Source organism: Pristiophorus japonicus, chromosome 8, assembly GCF_044704955.1.
Source record: "Pristiophorus japonicus isolate sPriJap1 chromosome 8, sPriJap1.hap1, whole genome shotgun sequence".
Lineage (NCBI taxonomy): Eukaryota > Metazoa > Chordata > Chondrichthyes > Pristiophoridae > Pristiophorus > Pristiophorus japonicus.
This window is the reverse complement of record NC_091984.1, coordinates 4,614,320-4,635,212: the sequence shown is the minus strand read 5'-3', so window position 1 is coordinate 4,635,212 and position 20,893 is coordinate 4,614,320. Positions and strand designations below refer to the sequence as shown.

The following is a 20,893-nucleotide window of genomic DNA, read 5'->3' as shown; positions in this document are numbered from 1 at the left end:
AGCCAGCACAGGCACGATGGGCCGAATGGCCTCCTTCTGTGCCGTCTGATTCAATGAAAGTGACAACTGAAGGGTAGGCCATGTGCCGAGGGTTGCCAACTCTCTGGATTTGCCCTGGAGTGACCAGGAATGAATATTAGTCTCCAGGATGCTGATCCCCACCCTGCCTCAGCTCATCTGCTGCTGAAACCCTCGTCCATGCCCTTGCTCTCTTCGAACTTGACCAATCCAAGGCTCTCGTGGCCGACATCTTCCACGCTCCATAAACTTGAGCTCATCCAAAACTCTGCTGCCTGTATCCTAACTCGCACCGAGTCCCGCTCACCCATCACCCCCTGTGCTCGCTGCCCTGTGTCCTAACTCGCACCCAGTCCCGCTCACCCATCACCCCCTGTGCTCACTGACTTACACTGGCTCCCAGTCCATCAAAGCCTCCATGTTGAAATTTGCATGCTTGTTTTCAAACCCCTCCATGGCCCTCACTCCTCCCTATCTCTGTAATCTCCTCCAGCCCCACAACCCTCCGAGATCTCTGCGCTCCTCCAATTCTGGCCTCTTGAGCGTCCCCGATTATAATTGCTCCACCAGAGGTGGCTGTGCCTTCAGCTGTCTGGGTCCTAAGCTCTGGAATTCCCTCCCTAAACCTCTCCGCCTTTCTCTTTCCTCCTTTAAGATGCTCCTTAAAACCTACCTCTTTGGCCAAGCTTTTGGTCATTTGTCCTAATATCTCCTTATGTGGTTCAGTGTCACATTTAGTTCGATAACGCTCCTGTGAAGCGCGGCCACACAGGAACAGGCCATTGGACCCACCGCTCCTTGCCGGGGTTTATGCTCCACACCAGCCCCCTCCCACCCCTCTGCATCTCACCCTATCCCCATATCCTTCTATTCCTTTCTCCCTCTACGTCTACCTTATCAAACCCTTTCATAATCTTAAAGACCGCTATCAGGTCACCCCCTCAGTTTTTTCTTTTCTAGAGAGAAAAGAGACCCAGCCTGGTCAATCCTTCCTGTTCTGGTATCATTCTAATAAATCTTTTTTGCATCATCTTCCCAGTGCCTCTAATATGGAGACCAGAACGATGTACAGTGGTGTTCACTGTTGGGGATTTCTGTGCTTGGTGAACCTCTCTGCTCCTCCACAGTTCCTAGCATCAGTCACTGAAAGTTGGCATACAGGTACAGCAGGCGGCGAAGAAGGCAAATGGCATGTTGGCCTTCATAGCGAGAGGATTTGAGTATAGGAGCAGAGAGGTCTTACTGCAGTTGTGCAGGGCCTTGGTGAGGCCTCACCTTGAGTATTATGTACAGTTTTGGTCTCCTAATCTGAGGAAGGACATTCTTGCTATTGAGGGAATGCAGCAAAGGTTCACCAGACTGATTCTCGGGATGGCAGGACTGACATATGAAGAAAGATTGGATCGACTAGGCTTATATTCACTGGAATTTAGAAGAATGAGAGGGGATCTCATATAAACATATAAAATTCTGATGGGATTGGACAGGATAGATGCAGGAAGAATGTTCCCGTTGCTGGGGAAGTCCAGAACCAGGGGTCACAGTCTAAGGATAGGGGGTAAGCCATTTAGGACCGAGATGAGGAGAAATTTCTTCACTCAGAGAGTTGTGAACCTGTGGAATTCTCTAGCACAGAAAGTTGTTGAGGCCAGTTTGTTAGATATACTCAAAAGGGAGTTAGATGTGGCCCTTACAGCTAAAGGGATCAGGGGAGGGAGTATGGAGAGAAAACAGGAATGGGGTACTGAAGTTGCATGATCAGCCATGATCATATTGAATGGCGGTGCAGGCTCAAAGGACCAAATGGCCTACTCCTGCACCTATTTTCTGTTTCTATGTTTCTATCTCACCATTTAGAAAATACTCTGATCAATCTTTCTTGGGTCCAATGTGGAAGACCTCACACTTTCCTCACATTGAACTCTATCTCTGCCACAGTTTTGCCTGCTCACGTCATCTATCAATATCCCTTTGCAACATTTTGCTTCCATCTACATGACTTACTGTGCTATCTAACTTTGTGTCCTCAGCAAACCTGGGGACACCATTCGCCCATCGTGTCAATTTGGGTACATGCTCATTATCCCTACTCTCTGTCTCCTCCCTCCGAACCAATTTCCTCCGCAGGTCAATAGGTTGCCTCCAACACCATGTGATTTTGTTTTCGCTAACAGTCGCTTGTACTCACCTATCCCCCCCGCCCTGTGCTCACTGACCGACATTGCCTCCCGGTCTCGCAACATCTTAATATTAAAGTTCTCATCCGCCTCTTCAAATCCTTCCATGGCCTTGCTCATCCCTATCGCTGTAACCACGTCCAGCCCTATAACCCTCCGCGATCTCCTCCAAATCTAGCCTCTTGTCCATCCCCCACTCCCTTCGCCCCACCATTGGAGGCCGTGCCTTCTAACCTCCAGACCCTACGCTCTGGAATCCCCTCCCTCAACCTGTCCACCACACACTCCTCCTTTAAGGCACTCCTTAAAACTGATCCAGTACCTGTTTAAGGGTGTCAGCCAGCCCAGAATTAATGACTTTTTCTGCCACTTAGTGCCATATGTCCACACTCTTCGAATGTTACATTCCGTACAAGCTCCTTGTAATCTAATTTTGCGACCCATTGCAGGGGCTGTGGGACTCACATTCGCAGTCGCAACTCTCCTGTGCAACAAACGTCATCAAAGAAGGGACCCCAGAGAGAAAAATGGGCAACTGTCTGGGCCAGGATCTCATCGCGAGGGAGAACGCATTTTCGAGCGGGTCCCTCGCTCCCAATTTAATTGCGACAGTGAGGTAGGAGCCGTGTCAATAGAGAGCTCCATCAGTCGTCCCCAGCTCTCCCAGAAGGACACCGTTAGTTCCAAGTGCAGGCAAGCAAGTAATGAGGAGAGCTCTCACCACAGATGCCCGGGCCAATTAAATCAAGGCAAGGAGCAGAGCGCGGGCAAGGATTACTTTGCGTGTCAGTGCTGCAGGCTGGTGCACACGTTCAGAACACCGTCCGCCGGTGGGGAGGCCAGGAGGCCGGCGGGTAAATTCGCTGCTGGGACAACAAGAGGGGCCCGAGATGGCATTCTCTGGGGCACCAAGCGGACGGGACCCCACCAAGTGGAAGGAGCCAATCATGGTGAGTCTCTGTACGCCGGAAAAAAGGATTGTCACAATTCAAAATATTTTTGCCAAACCAATTATTTGTGTTAATTGGGCACATGGGACCATTGAGCCCCGCGACGCTGAGTCATCATTCGATGAGATCATGGGCTGATCTGTACCTTAACTCTATCTACCCGCCTTGGTTGTGTAACCCAACAGAAATCTATCCATCTCAGTTTTGAAAACTTTAATTGACCCCCAGCCTCGACAGCTTTTTGGGGGAGAGAGTTCCAGATTCCCACTGCCCTTTGTGTGAAGAAGTACTTCCTGACATCACCCCCTGATCAGCCTAGCTCTGGACTGCCCTCCCTATCTCCGTAACCTCCTCCAGCCCCACAACCCCCCCGAGATGTCTGCGCTCCTCTAATTCTGCCCTCTTGAGCATCCCTGATTATAGTCGCTCCACCATCGGTGGCTGTGCCTTCAGCTGCCTGGGCCCCAAGCTCTGGAACTCCCTCCCTAAACCTCTCCACCTCTCTACCTCTCTCTCCTCCTTTAAGACGCTCCTTAAAACCGACCTCTTTGACCAAGCTTTTGGTCACCTGCCGTAATTTTTTCTTATGCAGCTCGGTGCCAAAGTTATTTGTTTTGTCTTATAACACTGCTGTGAAGCGCCTTGGGATGTTTTACTACGTTAAAGGTGCTATATAAATAAAAATTGTTGTTGTAGTCTGTGCAACTGTCCTCATTATTTAACCCTTTCAGCCCCGGGTATCATTCTGGTGAATCTGCGCTAAACCCCTCATATATGTAAACTTGTATTTACTCTGTACAGCCACCAGAGGGCTCATCCCCTGGAGTCCCAAGGGATCTCATAATCCCTTGGGAGCACAGGTATTTAAGGAGGCTTCACAGGTTGGAGAGGCACTCTGGAGACCTGCAATAAAAGACTAAAGTCACACTTTACTTTGAGCTCAGTGTTCAGTCCGACTCTTTCTCCATACATAACACCCTCCAAAGCCGATTTACCCTCCCTGAGGGGCGGTGCCCAGAACTGAACGCAGTGTCCAGATGTGGTCTGACCAGGGCTCTGTACAAGTGAAGCTTCACTTCCTCCCCTCTGTAATCCAGCCCCCTTGTCCATCCCCCAGTCCCTTCACCCCACCATTACCCGAGCCCTGAGCTCTGGAATTCCCTCCCTAAACCACTGCACCTCCCTCCCTCTCTCTCTCCTCCTTTAAGACGCTCCTTAAAACCTCTTTGATCAAGCTTTTAGTCACCTGTCCAAATATCTCCTTATGTGGCTCAGTTTCAAATTTTGTCTGACGACAACAATGGCAATTTGCATTTATTTGTCACGGTTAACATTCTACCCGACGTAAACTAGAGGTGATCCAAAACTTGGCTGCCCCGTGTCCTAACTCACACCATGTCCCGCTCACCCATCACTCCCTGTGCTCACTGACCGTGTCCTAACTCACACCCAGTCCCGCTCACCCATCACCCCCTGTGCTCACTGACTCATGTCCTAACTCACACCCAGTCCCGCTCACCCATCACCCCCTGTACTCACTGACCGTGTCCTAACTCACACCCAGTCCCGCTCACCCATCACCCTCTGTGCTCGCTGCCCCGTGTCCTAACTCACACCAAGTCCCGCTCACCCATCACCCCCTGTGCTCACTGCCCCGTGTCCTAACTCACACCCAGTCCCGCTCACCCATCACCCTCTGTGCTCGCTGCCCCGTGTCCTAACTCACACCAAGTCCCGCTCACCCATCACCCCCTGTGCTCACTGCTCCCATGTCCTAACTCATACCGTGTCCCGCTCACCCATCACCCGCTGTGCTCACTGATTTACATTGGCTCTCGGTTAAGCAACACCTCGATTTCAAAATTTTCATCCTTGCTTTCAAATCCTTCAATGGCCTCGCCCCTCCCTATCTCTGTAATCTCCCTCCTCCGAGATTTCTGCGCTCCTCAAATTCTGCCCTCTTGAGCATCCCTGATTATAATCACTCAAACATTGCCGGCCATGCCTTCTCTTGCCTGGGCCCCAAGCTCTGGAACTCCCTTCCTAAACCTCTCCACCTCCCTTTCCTCCTTCAAAACACTCCTTAAAACCTACCTCTTTGACCAAGCTTTTGGTCACCTGCCCTAATTTCTCCCTATGCGGCTCGGTGTCAAATATGTTGTCTCATAATACTCCTGTGAAGCATCTTGGGACGTTTCACTACGCTAAAGACACTATATAAATTCAAGATATTATTGTTGTCGTAAAACTTCCAAAGGCACTTAATTATGCTCGGGATTATTCTCCTATGCAGCGCCTTGGGATGTTTCACCACGTTACGGACACTATCAATGCAAGTCTCTGTCATGTTTATTCGATGGGAAACAATAAATCCAATTAAAAGAAGAAATGAAGAAGCAGTGCAGGATGTTAGAAATATCTGCCCACACGAGTATGTGGATAATATTAACACTGTTCCTTCTCTCGTTCCAACAGGTTCCACAGAAGGTTCGCGAGCTGGCAACGAATGTCCAGGCAACAGTTGCTACCTGTCGAAAGAACCCATGGGAATATGTCATCCGGGGACTCGTTATTATAAATGGCTACCAGACCAGCTTCAATCACCAAGCAGGTACTTCCCAAGCTTGCCCCGCACCCGCCTACATGCGCAGCTTGGCACAGTTGCTTTAGGGACGGGACCGTTTTATGAAGTTGGCCATTGGCCTTTCCCACCGGGCAGACTGCGGAGTGCGGAGCTGTTGCCAGGAAATGACCTCTCCGGTAACCGGGACAACCATCGGCAACTTCTTCACTTCAGCAACAGAGTTCCAACAGCGGTGGGCAAGACGGTCAGGTCAAAGGTGGGCGGTGAGCCGGGGGCCGGAAGCGCTACCCGCGATGTGAATGCAGAACCGCACGGTGACATACTGGTCCTTGCAAACCGCGGGAGGAACAGAACCAATCACCATCCATTTGGAAAGGAGGGGCAGAGGCTGTACGTGAAGGACGAGCCCAGTCACGGAGACAGTCGCTTGATCGACCATATTGAAATTCTCGGAACCGTTTGGGGAGGGGGCAGGGTCCGGAGACCGAAGGCGGTCACGTTTGATTCGCCGGACTTCGCCGACGCAGAATCAACGCGTTCTACCGAGGCAGGGTCAGAAAGACGAGGGGAGGGAAGGAAGGCCCGAGCTAGCGCTGAGTGTTTGGGGAGCAGCAGAAGGTTGAGGGCGGAGGGAACGCCCTTGGTCAGACCCCGTGCCGCTCGGGGGCCAAGCGGCGGGGCCAGAAGGAGAATGGATACTAAGGGGATCTCAGCCGATCACGAGACCGGGAGAGCGATTGAACGCGGAGCTTCAGTGAACGTCCTGATGGTGAAATTTATCTTGCACCCCACCAAACACGCAAAGATCCACCCGGGTGAAGTAGCAGGGGTCAAGGGGCCGCTGAGGAAGAAGAAGCAGGTCGCCGCAAAGAAGAAAGAATTGACCGAGACCCACAAAAGGAGGCAGGCCAGGAAACCTCCCGGCTGCCTAAGCATCACATCCATCCCTGGTCTACAACCAGTGCAGCGGCCAAAGACGTCAAAGAAACGCCCATCAGCATCATCTCACAACAAGCCATTCCACCAACCCCAAACCTCCACGGGGCCCGAGGAGAGAGACGGAGTGAGAGAAGACAGTGGAAGTTTGCATTCAGATCCAGGAATGACGTCTGGAGGGCTGTCACCAACGTTCCCCAAGCCTGTGGCAGCCGGTGAATGCAACAAGTTGCCCCCGTCCGTTAAAAGCCCTCTCGGTATTCACGCCGCCACACCACAGGGATCTGCTCTGTCAGTGGTGCCTGCTGTAACACCGAGCACACCGCCCAGCCTTGCTCCTGCGGCTACAGCGCACAAGACTCCACCATCGCGGAACTCTGCTGCAGGTGCACCTCATCCTCCTGCCTCTGGGGCCTATGCCGATGGCAGTGAAGCCAAAGCGACGCAGGCGGGGCTGGAGCCAATCACCGCCGGTACCTCCCGCCGACAGGGGGCCACCCCGAGTAGTGACAGCGAGGGCGTGGAGGGAGCGGCCGCTCCGCCATTGGGGCACGCCCCCGGCGCGAAACCGTCTGGCGAGCCGGAGGCGGGGGACACGCCCGGGGGTGGCCGACCGCCAAAGCAACACTTCCCGGGGGAAGGGGACGGGCAAACAGGAGCAGAGCAGAGCGAGGAGTCAGGTCCCACGAGCCAAAGGGAAGCGGCAGAGGGCGGCGCAGAGGGCGAGGCGAGGGCTGCCGAGGGCAAGCCGCCGAGCGGCTCCACACCAGCAACAGCAGCCGGCACGCACCCGCCGACTGGCCGAGGGCGGGGCTCTCCGGCCGCCGGTGCCTTGGCGGGAGAGGCGGCGGCACGCGGGGTGGGCGGGAGGGCGGAGGAGGGAGCGGCCGAACCGGCCGAGGGAGCGGACCGCCGGCCGCAGCCCGCGGACCGCCCGCCTTCGCTCCCGCATCCCTCCGCGGCGCCCGGACCCCGGAACCAAGAGCGGATGGACGGCGGGAGCGCCGCGCTGGGCGGTCCGGACCCCAACGGCGACGGTGACTATCCCCCGCTCGCGTCACCGCCCGGCGCCAGAGAGGGCCGCGGCTCCAACGTCCGGCTGGTCAGCTATGAGAAGGACGGTGAGGGGATGGCGACGGGGGAGGTCCGGCTGTGGGACTGCACGCTGCTGCCGATACACAGCCTGGGCGCGTGGGACGGAGCAGCCGATCCAGACAATCCGCGAAGGAAGATCCGGCTGGTCATCCCCGAGAGACCAGGCGGCGAGTCTAATAACGCTGGCAATCGGAAGGTTCGATAACTGGACGGACGTACCGAGGTAACGGGAGGCTGATCAAGGAAAGAAACACACGGTAACTTGCATTCATACAGCGCTTTCGTCGCGGTAAAATGTCGCAAGGCACTTCACAGCGTCGTTATCAAACACAATTTGGTAATGAGCCACATAAGGAGATATTAGGGCAGGTAGCATCAAGGAGCATCTTAAAGCAGGAGAAAGAGAGGTAGAGAGGCAGAGAGGTTTAGGGAGGGAGTTCCAGAGCTTGGGGCCCAGGCAGCTGAAGGCACGGCCACCAATTGCTGGAAGGGGGCATCTGCCACTAGTTTGACTGTTTCCCTCACCCTCCTGCTTAAAATCTTTTACTGCCGTAATGTGCTGGGAGTGTCGCTGATAACGGTGGGGTGAGGACACGGGACATCTGGGAACCTCCGTGAACGACGGGACCAACGATCTATCTCCTTAACCACTGAGATTTAAGGATTGAGAAAGAAACAGAGGAACGACGGAGAAGGAAATCAGGCGAATTAGAGTCAAATCAGGGTTTGGGAGAAAGAGAAATAAAGAGGGAAAGACAGAAAAGAGTAGGAGAATGTAATTTTGACATTTTTAAAATCTCTAACAACAATTTACTACTTGCAGGAATGAGATTGAACAGTTTAAATTGTTCCCTTTCTGGGCCTGGAAAGGTTGATTGGCATTGCAGTAACAATTATCACCGTGTTAGAAGGTACTTATGCTGTTAATTGCCAGATTTAACTTTCTGCGGCGGGTTTAATGGGCAAATCCAGCAAATTCTTAAAAATAGCGGGGAGGCTGAGGGCGAGATGCCATCTGTGAGAGGCTAACGGCGTAAATCGAGCCGCAAGTTCTGGAGAGTCACAACTCACGGCACATCTCTTCATCCGCTGACCTCGCTGGCCGCTTTGCTTATTAATAACGGCATGCGTCCTTAACACACAGTTATTGTCCCAGCAAGACCCGGCCCGTTACATTCTCCAAATTGCTACGCAGAATATCACATTATGCGTTTCTACTCATTGTCACTTTATTCAATCCCAACTTCAAGGTTACAGAAAGCTTTGTAAAGAAACAATTGCAGCAAACATTTTTTTTTAACTATTTTCAGATAAAGGAGGATTTCCATTTTTTTGATGACTTTATACTGAGAATGTGGCATGTATATTTTGGTAGATTTCCTTGCCCTTCTTAAAATGAACGCCCTCTTCCTAGCCAGTGTATTGTAATAAAGTTTGTTCATCTTCAAAATCAACTTAGTTATGATTTTTCAGAATTTCTGTCGATGATCAGAATCTGTCATTTTTCTTTAAAAACACAGGAACAGGAGGCCATTCTGCCCCTCGAGCCTGTTACACAGGAACAGGAGGAGGCCATTCAGCCCCTCGAGCCTGTTACACAGGAACAGGAGGGGGCCATTCAGCCCCTCGAGCCTGTTACACAGAAACAGGAGGAGGCCATTCAGCCCCTCGAGCCTGTTACACAGGAACAGGAAGAGACCATTCAGCCCCTCGAGCCTGTTACACAGGAACAGGAGGAGGCCACTCAGCCCCTCGAGCCTGTTACACAGGAACAGGAGGAGGCCATTCAGCCCCTCGAGCCTGTTACACAGAAACAGGAGGAGGCCATTCAGCCCCTCGAGCCTGTTACACAGGAACAGGAAGAGGCCATTCAGCCCCTCGAGCCTATTACACAGGAACAGGAGGAGGCCATTCAGCCCCTCGATCCTATTACACAGGAACAGGAGGAGGCCATTCACAGAGGAAAATAAACCAAGGTCCATCCAGTATGCTTTCTACCATCCTGGTTGTCACATGATACAATAAAGGAGTTGTTGAATAATCAGGCCATTCGGCCCATCGTGCCTGTGCCAGCTCTGTGAAAGAGCAATCCAATTAGTCCCACTCCCTCTGCTCTTTCCCCACACCCCTGAACATTTTTCCTTTACAAATATTTCCCAATTCCCTTTTGAAAGTTACTATTGAATCTGCTCCCACCGCCCTTTCAGGCAGCGCGTTCCCGATCACAACAACTCGCTGGAATCTGGTGGTGAGCACATTAATGTTACCAGGACAGATGTGGGGTTGGCAGGGGTCAATCGGAGGTCAATCGGGCCTCGGGCTGGTGGGTTGGAGGTCAGGCGATGGGCAATTGCTGACCCGTGGGGGATGGGGGTGGGGGGGGGTGGGGGAGGGGAGCAGCCTGTCCTCATTTACTGTGGGGTCACAAAGGGACTCCCTGCTTCTCCGGCTGCACATTGGGGTATGTATGGGGGGTCTGGGGGGTGGGGGTGGGGGGGGTGGCAGATACAGTCATGAGCGAGGAGAGTGAAGCGCTCGGAGATTGAGACATGCACGGCCCTCATTGCCACCGGCGCATTTACCGTATCCAATATGGCAGCTACTGGCGCACATCCTGACGGAAATGAGCGCCGGCTTTCTGCCCGCCATTGTAGGAGCAGAGTGGGCCTCTTAGTGCCTGTGAATCCAGCGCGGGGCGGCTTGCGTTTGTCGGCCCTGCTCAGGAGTCGCGCGACGAAGCTGAGTGCGCAGCGATATGAACCGACCTGGGATGGCCATCAGACCCCGTCAGCTGGTTGCGTTTTCCGCGCACACAATGCAGGAGGGAGGGCAGCACATTCCAGATCATAATAACTCACTGCATTAAAAGTATATCACCTCCCCTCTGATCCCTAGCTACCCTCAATTGGTTTCCTTTGGTTACCAACCCTACCGCCACTGGAAACAGGTTCTCCGTATTAACTCGAGGAAAACCCATCATAATTTTGAGCCCCTTGTTTAACTTTCCCCTTAACCTTCTCTGCAAGTCAACGGGAAGGGTTATAATTTGGTTGTGCTGAATAATTCACATCAAATGTGTTAACATCACGAGCTCAGCGTTGCCTGAAAGGATGGTGGAAGAGGGTTTAATCGTAACTTTCAAATTGGATGGATATTTGAAGGGGAAAGATTAGCAGGGCCATGGGGAAAGACCAGGGCAGTGGGACTAATTGAATCGCTCTTTCACAGAGCCGCCACAGTGACGATGGGCCGAATGGCCTCCTGCTGTGTGGTCGGATTCTGTGATTCTGTGACCAACATAAGAAGCAACAGACAGTACCAATAGACAGATTGACCGCGTGCTTGGATCACTGACCTCTGGACACGCATTCCACCCCCTCATTAGTAGAGATGAGATGGGTTTGGGTATGGAGTATCCGATCGGAGGTCGGACATGGTGGTACGCCATGTCGGCAGCAGCAGCAGCTGAATAAACAACACCGACGTGTGAATGAATTAAAATACTGGGCTAATGTTCCAGGAAACGTATAATTAGGCAATTCAAGATGAAAGCACAAACTTGCATTTATATAGCAAACTCAGGATGTCCCAAAATGCTTAACAGCCAATGAAGTACTTTTGAAGTGCTGTCTTTTGGATGAGACGTTAAACCGAGGCCCTGTCTGCCCTCTCAGGTGGACGTAAAAGATCCCATGGCATTATTTCGAAGAAGAGCAGGGGAGTTCTCCCCGGTGTCCTGGGGCCAATATTTATCCCTCAATCAACATCACCAAAACTGATTATCTGGTCAATATCTCATTGTAGTCTGCTGTGCACAAATTGGCTGCCACGTTTCATACATTGCAACAGCGACCACACTTCTAACGTATGTCTTTCAACCATTCATGCTTTCTTTCCTCCTTTTATCCTATCAGGCTTTCTTTTTATCCCCGCTCTTTCTTTCTTCACCTTTGAACTCACCGGGCTTGAGATGGGCGAATGGGATTTCGCCAGTTAGCAGTTCCCAGAGACACAGGGCGTAACTGAAGACGTCGGCTTTGATGGTGTAGCGGGTACACTGGGTGAACACCTCGGGAGCCATCCAGCGCAGGTTCTGGTGGGCAGACACATGTTCAATTATATCTTAACCAAGACTTACACCTTGACCATCCAGACAACGGTAATTTGCAACATCTTGCGATCCCCGGGTTGCCAACTCTGGGTGGATATATTCCAGGAGGTTTCATCACATGACCTCCTGCCTCCAAACCTCCCCACCCGCTCGAACAGCCCCTTTTCCCCAATCTCCAATATTTTTAGAACTAATAAATGAAAGTGTTCAAAATATTATTTTTCAAAAACAGACATTTTTTTAGCCCCTATCATTTTGCTCCTGCATTTTAACATAAGAAATAGGAGCAGAAATAGGCCATTCGGCCCCTCGAGCCTGCTCCGCCCTTCAATAAGATCAAGGCTGATCTTCTACCACAACTCCACTTTCCTGCACTATCCCCATATCGCTGGATTCCCTTAATATCCAAACACCTATCGATCTCAGCCTTGAATAGACTCAACGACTGAGCCTCCACAGCCCTGTGGGGGAGAGAATTCCAAAGATTCACCACCCTCTGAGTGAAGAAATTCCTCCTCATCTCAGTGTTAAATGGCCGACCCCTTATCCTGAGACTGTGACCCCTTTTTGCTGGCAGCAATGTCCAGGGGAATAACCTTTCATTCCTGGAGACGCCAGGACAATCCTGGAGGGTTGGCAACCCTAGGCAGACCATAAACAAGGTTGGGCCAATGAAAACTTGCCTACGTGTCTCAGATTACATAATGACCCAGAGCTTAGGTCCCAGGCAGCTGGAGGCACGGCCGCCAATGGTGGAGCGATCAAAATCCGGGATGGATAAGAGGCCAGAATTGGAGGAGCGCAGCGATCTTGGAGCGGTGTAGGGTGGGAGGGGGTTACAAGGATAGGAAGTGGTGTAGGGTGGGAGGGGGTTACAGGGATAGGGAGGGTTGTAGGGTGGGAGGGAGTTACAGAGATAGGGAGGGGTGTAGGGTGGGAAGGGTTACAGGGATAGGGAGGGGTGTAGGGTAGGAGGGGGTTACAGAGATAGGGGTGTAGGGGGGGGGAGGGGATTACAGGGATAGGGAGAGGTGTAGGGGGGGAGGAGGTTACAGAGATAGGGAGGGGTGTAGGGTGGGATGGGATTACAGGGATAGGGAGGGGTGTAGGGTAGGAGGGGGTTACAGAGATAGGGGTGTAGGGGGGGGAGGAGGTTACAGAGATAGGGAGGGGTGTAGGGTGGGATGGGGTTACAGGGATAGGGAGGGGCGTAGGGTGGGAGAGGTTACAGGGATATGGAGGGTGTAGGGTGGGAGGGGTTTACAGAGATAGGGAGGGGTGTAGGGTGGGAGGGGGTTACAGGGATAGGGAGGGGTGTAGGGTGGGAGAGGGGTTACAGAGATAGGGAAGGGTGTAGGGTGGGAGGGGTTACAGGGACAGGGAGGGTGTGGGGTGGGAGGGGGTTACTGAGACAGGTAATGGTGAGACCGTGGAGGGATTTGAAGATAATGATATCACCTACCCCTGGTTGCTTCGTCATGTTGTCTTCCTCCAGCGACAGAAGAAATCTGGACTCTGAAAGTAGAGGAAGCTTTTTAGCAACACGCTCACTATTTATGTTGCAAATCAGTAAATATAAGAATGACGAAACTTAAGTTAACAGAGATTAAAGTTGATCTGTTATAGATGTACGTGTTACAGATGTTGAATATATTGGCCTGGAGTTCCCTCCTAATGCACACCCAGATCACACAACACTGGGCCCGGGTGAGCAACGTGGGAACGGCAATACACGCAATTCGCCTCCATCTTTTACATAAATCCATTAAGCCATTCAAACGAAACTCCCCCCACAAAACTGGTCATTACCCCCCCCCCTCCCACCAGCTCTTAAATGCTGGTATCCTCCTGTGTCAGCTGTGGCTTTGTGGGTATCTCTCTCGCCTCTCTGAGTCAAAAGGCCGGGGGTTCCCGTCCCACTCCAGAGACATGAGCGCATAAAATCTAGGCTGATACCCCAGTGCTGAGGGAGTGCTGCACTGTCGGAGGGGCAGTACTGAGGGAGTGCTGCACTGTCGGAGGGGCAGTGCTGAGGGAGTGCTGCACTGTCGGAGGGGCAGTACTGAGGGAGTGCTGCACTGTCGGAGTGGCAATATTGAGGGAGTGCTGCACTGTCGGAGGGGCAGTATTGAGGGAGTGCTGCACTGTCGGAGGGGCAGTACTGAGGGAATGCTGCACTGTCGGAGGGGCAGTATTGAGGGAGCGATGCATTGTCGGAGGGGCAGTGCTGAGGGAGTGCTGCACTGTTGGAGGGGCAGTACTGAGGGAGCGCTGCATTGTCGGAGGGGCAGTACTGAGGGAGTGCTGCAATTTCGGAGGGGCAGTACTGAGGGAGTGCTGCAATTTCAGAGGGGCAGTGCTGAGGGAGTGCTGCACTTTTGGAGGGGCAGTGCTGAGGGAGCTTTGCACTGTCGGAGGGGCAATACTGAGGGAGCACTGCACTGTCGGAGGGGCAGTACTGAGGGAGTGCTGCACTGTCGGAGGGGCAGTACTGAGGGAGTGCTGCACTGCTGGAGGGACAATACTGAGGGAGTGCTGCACTGTCGTCTTTCGGATGAGACTTTATGCCAAGATCTAGTATGCCCTCTCAGGTGTATATAGATGATCCTATGGCACTGTTCGAGGACGAGCAGGGGAGTTCTCCCCGGTGTTCTGGCCAATATTTATCCCTCAATCAACATCACCAAAAAGATTATCGAGTCATTATCACATTGCTGTTTGTAGGAGCTTGCTGTGTGAAAATTGGCTGCCGCAGTTCCTACATTGCAATAGTGACTACAATCCAGTTTCTGTGGCACTTTGGGATGTCCTGAAATCGTGAAAGGTGCTACAGAAATGCAAATTTTCTTTCCAATTGTGTTTGTTGTTGGAGTGGTGTGGTGTTGGGGTGTAGGGTGTGGGACGGAGGGAGGGGCCTGCCGAGGAGCTTCTCAACATTGCAAACAGATTTTCAAGCACATTTATTTGAGCATTTTTGAATTAGTCTCCTCACCGAGACCTGCTCTGTACTTTCTGGCTCATTGGATGGGCTTTTGAATATATTTTTAAAATTGGAACATTTTCCTGATTGCAGGTTCTGAAACACGAATGATGCTTAAATAACTTGAAACTTTACTTCTAAGACTCAAAGAAATATACCAGAATGGTCCCAGGGATGAAAGACTTCAGCTACTTGGAGAGACTGGAAAAGCTGGGATTGTTCTCCTTCGAGCAGAGAAGGTTAAGGGAAGAGTTAATAGAGGTGTTCAAAAATTATCAGTGGTTTTGATCGAGTAACTAAGGAGACACTGTTTCCAGGGGCAGGGGGGTCGGGAACCAGAGGACACAGATTGAAGGTAATTAGCAAAAAAGCCAGATGGGGAGAGTTTATTTACGCAGCGAGTTGTTGAGATCGGGAACACGCTGCCTGAAAGGGCGGTGGGAGCAGATTCAATAGTAACTTTCAAACGGGAATTGGATAAATACTTGAAAAGTATAAATTTACAGGGCTGTGGTGAAAGTACAGGGAGTGGGACTGATTGGATTGCTCTGTCACAGAGCCGGCACAGGCACGATGGGCCGAATGGCCTCCTCCTATGGTCCTTTGATGTGGGATCAGCGCTTTCCTTGGAGACTGATTGCAAACATGACTTATTCTAATGAGATTGGGAGACAGGTGGGCGTAACTTGAGATTGGCGAAATGGGTGTGACATTGACCACATTTTCAGGTCCAAGTTGTGGGTTGAGCCATCTGCAGGCCGCTGTACTTCGGTCGGGACCATTAGACAAGGCACATCAGCCATGTTCTTATACACAAAGTTCAAACCTCCAAAATCAGCAACCACTGCATGGCCATCTTCATACAGCAGGATGTTGTGGCTGGCAGATCCAAGAGAGAAGATAAAAACATTAATTACTTTCCATATAAATTGTTAAGTAAACGTATTGAATCTTTCCGATGCGTGCAACCTTTCAGTCCCTAGTTCTGGTCTCCCCCACAAGTGGAAGCATCTTCTGTACGTCTCCCCTATCGAACCGCTTCATAATCTTAAAGACCTCCATCAGGTCACCCCCCCCAGCCGTCTCTTATCTCGATAAAGAACCCCAGTTAGTTTCCTGATAGCAGAACCACAAGGTGAAAACTATCATCCTTGGTATTAAATCTTCTGCAATGCCTCCCTCTCCTTTTTATGATATGGAGGAGAGAGCTGTGCACAGTGCTCCAAGTGTGGGCGAACCAAGGGTCTACGCACGTTTAGTATAACTTTTCTGCTTTCCAATTCTATCCCTCTACAAAAGAATCCACCGTGCCTGGCTTGCTTGTTTTATGGCCTTGTTAACCTGCGTCACCACTTTTAGTGGCTTGTCCCGCCCATCTGTGCCCGCCCATCCCTCTGCTCCTCCCCCCCATCCCAAGGAGGAAGTGTCCTCCCTAAAAGGCACCACCTCACACTTATTGTCGCGGATTTGCCGATCACACGCCCATTCTGCAAGTTTATTAATGTCGCCCAGCATTAACGAGTGCCGGCCTGAGCGAGGTTCATTCTTTTGGTTTTGAAAGTTGAGTTGAACCAATGGGTGAAGCAAGCCCAGTGCCCACACCGGTATCCTCACCGCCCCAGAGGCGCAGGTCGGCGTACCTGTTGAGGTCTCGGTGTATGATTGGTTGAGGCAGGTTGTGAAGGTATTCCATGCCTTTGGCCACATCAATCGCAATGATTAATTTGGATTGAAGATCAATGATTCTGTGGATTGATAAAAGAAAAACAGCAAGAGAGACTGGCAGGTGTAAACAATAACTTGCACCTTTAACATCATAAAACGTCCCAAGGCCCTTCACAGGAGCGCTAAAGTTGACACCGAGCCCCATTAGGAGATATGGTGACCAAAAGCAAGCTCAAAGAGAGGTTGTTAAAGGAGGAGAGAGAGAGGTAGCGAGGAAGAGAGGTTTAGGGAGGGAATTCCAGAGCTTAGGGCCCAGGCAACAGAAAGTATGGCCGCCAATAGTGGGGGCGATTAAAATCAGAGATGTGCAAGAGGCCAGAATTGGAGGCGTGCAGAGATCTCGGAGGGTCGTGGAGCTGGAGGAGATTACAGAGATAGGGAGGGGCGAGGCCACAGAGGGATTTGAACATGAGGATGATCATTTTAAAATCGAGGCGTTGCCGGACCGGGAGCCAAGGGGGTGATGGGTGAGTGGGACTCGGTGCGAGTTAGGACACGGGGCAGCGAGCACAGGGGTGATGGATGAGTGGGACTCGGTGTGAGTTAGGACACGGGGCAGCGAGCACAGGGGGTGATGGGTCAGTGGGACTCGGTGCGAGTTAGGACACGGGGCAGCGAGCACAGGGGTGATGGGTGAGTGGGACTCGGTGTGAGTTAGGACACGGGCAGCAGAGTTGCAGGAGGGTGTTAGTTGGGAAGCCGACAAGGAGAGCATTGGAATAGTCAAGTCTGGGGGTGACCAAAGCATATTTGACCAAAGAATAAAAACTTAAAATGGAAAACCCAGAGACGGTGTAACAAAAAGCACAGGAACCTTGGCTTATAAACAGAGGCATAGAGTACAAAACCTTTATAAATCACTGGTTAAGCCCCAGCACTTTAGGAAGGATGTCAAGGCCTTGGAGAGGGTGTGGAGGGGATTTACTGGAATGGTACTAGTGGGATGAGGTACTTCAGTTACGTGAATAGACTGGGGAAGCTGGGGTTGTTCTCCTTGGAGCAGAGAAGGTTAAGGGGAGATTTAATAGAGGTGTTCAAAATTATGAGGGGTTTGATAAAGTAAATAAGGAGACACTGTTTCCAGTGGCAAGAGGGTCGGGAACCAGAGGGACACAGTTTGACGATAATCGGCGATAGAACCAGAGAGAGAGGTGAGGAGAGTTTATTCACGCAGCGAGTTGTTGTGATAGAAACATAGAAACATAGAAAATTGGTGCAGGATCTTCAATAAGATCATGGCTGATCATTCCTTCAGTACCCCTTTCCTGCTTTCTCTCCATACCCCTTGATCCCCTTAACCGTAAGAGCCATATATAACTCCCTCTTGAATATATCCAATGAACTGGCATCAACAACTCTCTGCGGCAGGGAATTCCACAGGTTAACAACTCTCTGAGTGAAGAAGTTTCTCCTCATCTCAGTCCTAAATGGCCAACCCCTTATCCTAAGACTATGTCCCCTGGTTCTGGACTTCCCCAACATCGGGAACATTCTTCCCGCATCTAACCTGTCCAGTCCCGTCAGAATCTTACATGTTTCTATGAGATACCCTCTCATCCTTCTAAACTCCAGTGAATAAAGGCCCAATTGATCCAGTCTCTCCTCATATGTCAGTCCAGCCATCCCTGGAATCACTCTGGTGAACTTTCGCTGCACTCCCTCAATAGCAAGAACGTCCTTCCTCAGATTAGGAGACCAAAACTGAACACAATATTCCAGGTGAGGCCTCACCAAGGCCCTGTACAATTGCAGTAAGACTTCCCTGCTTCGGGAACGTGCTGCCTGAAAGGGCGGTGGGAGCAGATTCAATAGTAACTCTCCAAAGGGAATTGGATAAATACTTCAAGGGGAAAAATTTACAGAGCTATGGGGAAAGAGCAGGGAGTGAGACTAATCGGATCGCTCTGTCACAGAGCCAGCACAGGAACGATGGGCCGAATGGCCTCTTTCTGTGCGGTCGGATTCTATGGAAACAAAACGAGTAGCACGTTAGCAAGTAGACACCTTACCTCTTTTGTTCATGTAAGAGGGAGAACAAGGATCCCCCCGAGATGTACTGCGTTACGATGGCGAACTGGCTCGGATCATCCAGACAGGCACCGACAAACTGGATGACGCAGGGGTGGTTGAGGCGGCACAGGATGGACACCTCCCGGCAGAACATGTCCACGTCGGACTTGGAGCAAAACGTGTTGGCGCGATACCTGGTAAAAAACATAAATGCATTGGAAGCTGTAATGTATTTGATTCATGAGTTCTTTGCTTAAGAATTCATAGCAACACCTTGCAAAGGTTTAACAATCACACTACACATTACCAGTTCATCCAACAGGCTCACAACCACCTGCCCCATCGTGGATCCCCCGAACCCAACTGGCTGGGGTTTTATTGAGTCTTGTGAACATCATGTGACTGGCTAAGCCACTCCCAACTCAACAGCTCAACCAACCTGTGAGCATCCTCATCGGGGCATGCATTACAGAAGTGTACAGACCAATTCTCCAGATCATGACCAAACAGCATTGCTCAGCGAACATTAAAAAGACATTTTGTGTTAGTCACGATAATAATAGACTGCTGCGCTCTCTGCGATATCACTGGACTGACATTTGGTATCAGATTACAATATTTTAACAGCGGTGTTACTGAGGAACAAGAGAGGCCATTCAGCCCCTCGAGCCTCTTCCGATGTTTAATTAGGTCCTAGCTGATCTGTATCTTACCTCCATTGCATGTGTCAACCTTAGCTCAATGGGTAGTACACTCAGCTCTACGTCAGAAGGTCAAGGATTGAAATCCCCCTCCATTGACTTAAGCCCATAATCTAGGCTGACACACCCAGTGCAGTACTGAGGGAGAGCTGTACTGTCAGAGGAGTAATACTGAGGGAGTGCCGCACTGCTGGAGGGGCAGTACTGAGGGAGCGCTGCACTATCGGAGGGGCAGTACTGAGGGAGCGCTGCACTGTCGGAGAGGCAGTACTGAGGGAGTGCTGCACTGTCGGAAGGGCAGTACTGAGGGAGTGCTGCATTGTCGGAGGGGCAGTACTGAGGTAGTGCTGCATTGTCGGAGGGGCAGTACTGAGGGAGTGCTGCACTGTCGGAGGGGCAGTACTGAGGGAGTGCTGCACTGTCGGAGGGGGCAATATATCCTTCCTGAGGTATGGTGCCCTGAACTGAACAATATTCCAGAATAGGGTCTGACCAGAGCTTTATACAACAGTCCTTACATGAAATAGAAAACAAAAAATGCTGGAAATTTCAGCAGGTCAGGCAGCCTCTGTGGAGAGAGAAACAGAATTAACGTTTCAGGTCGATGACCCTTCGTCAGAACTGGAGTTGAAGCCAAGTTGCAGAAATCTATGCTGGTAATTTAACCTTGTAGATCCTGGTATCATTCTGGTGAATCTGCCTCATTTTAAGATTGGAAGCGGTAAGTCAAACGTTAAAGCGATTAACAAACAAAATGTGCCACTGAGCCACATAAGGAGACATTAGGACAAGTTACCAAAAGCTTCGTCTATGAGGTAGGTTTTAAGGGAGGAGAGGGAAGTGGAGAGATGGAGAGGTTTAGGGAGGGAGTTCCAGAGCATATGGCCCCAGGTAGCTGAAGGCACTTGGTGCGAGTTAGGACACGGGGCAGCAGAGGGATGTGAGTTAGGACACGAGGCAGCAGAGGGATATGAGTTAGGACACGGGGCAGCAGAGGGGTGTGAGTTAGGACACGGGGCAGCAGAGGGATACGAGTTAGGACACGGGGCAGCAGAGGGATACGAGTTAGGACACGGGGCAGCAGAGGGATACGAGATAGGACACGAGGCAGCAGAGGGGTGTGAGTTAGGACACGGGGCAGCAGAGGGGTGTGAGTTAGGACACGGGGCAGCAGAGGGGTGTGAGTTAGGATACGAGGCAGCAGAGGGATGCGAGATAGGACACGAGGCAGCAGAGGGATGCGAGATAGGACACGAGGCAGCAGAGGGATGCGAGATAGGACACGAGGCAGCAGAGGGGTGTGAGTTAGGACACGGGGCAGCAGAGGGGTGTGAGTTAGGACACGAGGCAGCAGAGGGATGCGAGATAGGACACGAGGCAGCAGAGGGATGCGAGATAGTACACGAGGCAGCAGAGGGGTGTGAGTAAGGACACGAGGCAGCAGAGGGGTGTGAGTTAGGACACGGGGCAGCAGAGGGGTGTGAGTAAGGACAGGAGGCAGCAAAGGGGTGCGAGTTAGGACACGGGGCAGCAGAGGGATGCGAGATAGGACACGAGGCAGCAGAGGGGTGTGAGGTAGGACACGGGGCAGCAGAGGGATGCGAGA

At 51.6% G+C, this 20,893-nt stretch overlaps 1 protein-coding gene across 4 annotated transcripts in view; it reads right to left on the bottom strand.

Annotated features, from left to right (window-relative positions):
* Positions 1-20,893, bottom strand: part of tnni3k (TNNI3 interacting kinase) — a 101,454-nt gene that overhangs the window by 31,619 nt on the left and 48,942 nt on the right. For 3 of the 4 annotated variants that reach the window (XM_070886473.1, XM_070886474.1, XM_070886475.1), the window contains 6 exons: positions 18,586-18,780; positions 16,492-16,596; positions 15,678-15,730; positions 13,334-13,386; positions 11,721-11,853; positions 11,116-11,225 (listed from right to left, as the gene is read on the bottom strand). In XM_070886473.1, coding sequence (XP_070742574.1) covers positions 11,116-11,225; positions 11,721-11,853; positions 13,334-13,386; positions 15,678-15,730; positions 16,492-16,596; positions 18,586-18,780 — 649 coding nt within the window. The remainder of the gene's footprint in view (positions 1-11,115; positions 11,226-11,720; positions 11,854-13,333; positions 13,387-15,677; positions 15,731-16,491; positions 16,597-18,585; positions 18,781-20,893) is intronic. The other variant, XM_070886476.1, reaches the window with a different exon arrangement.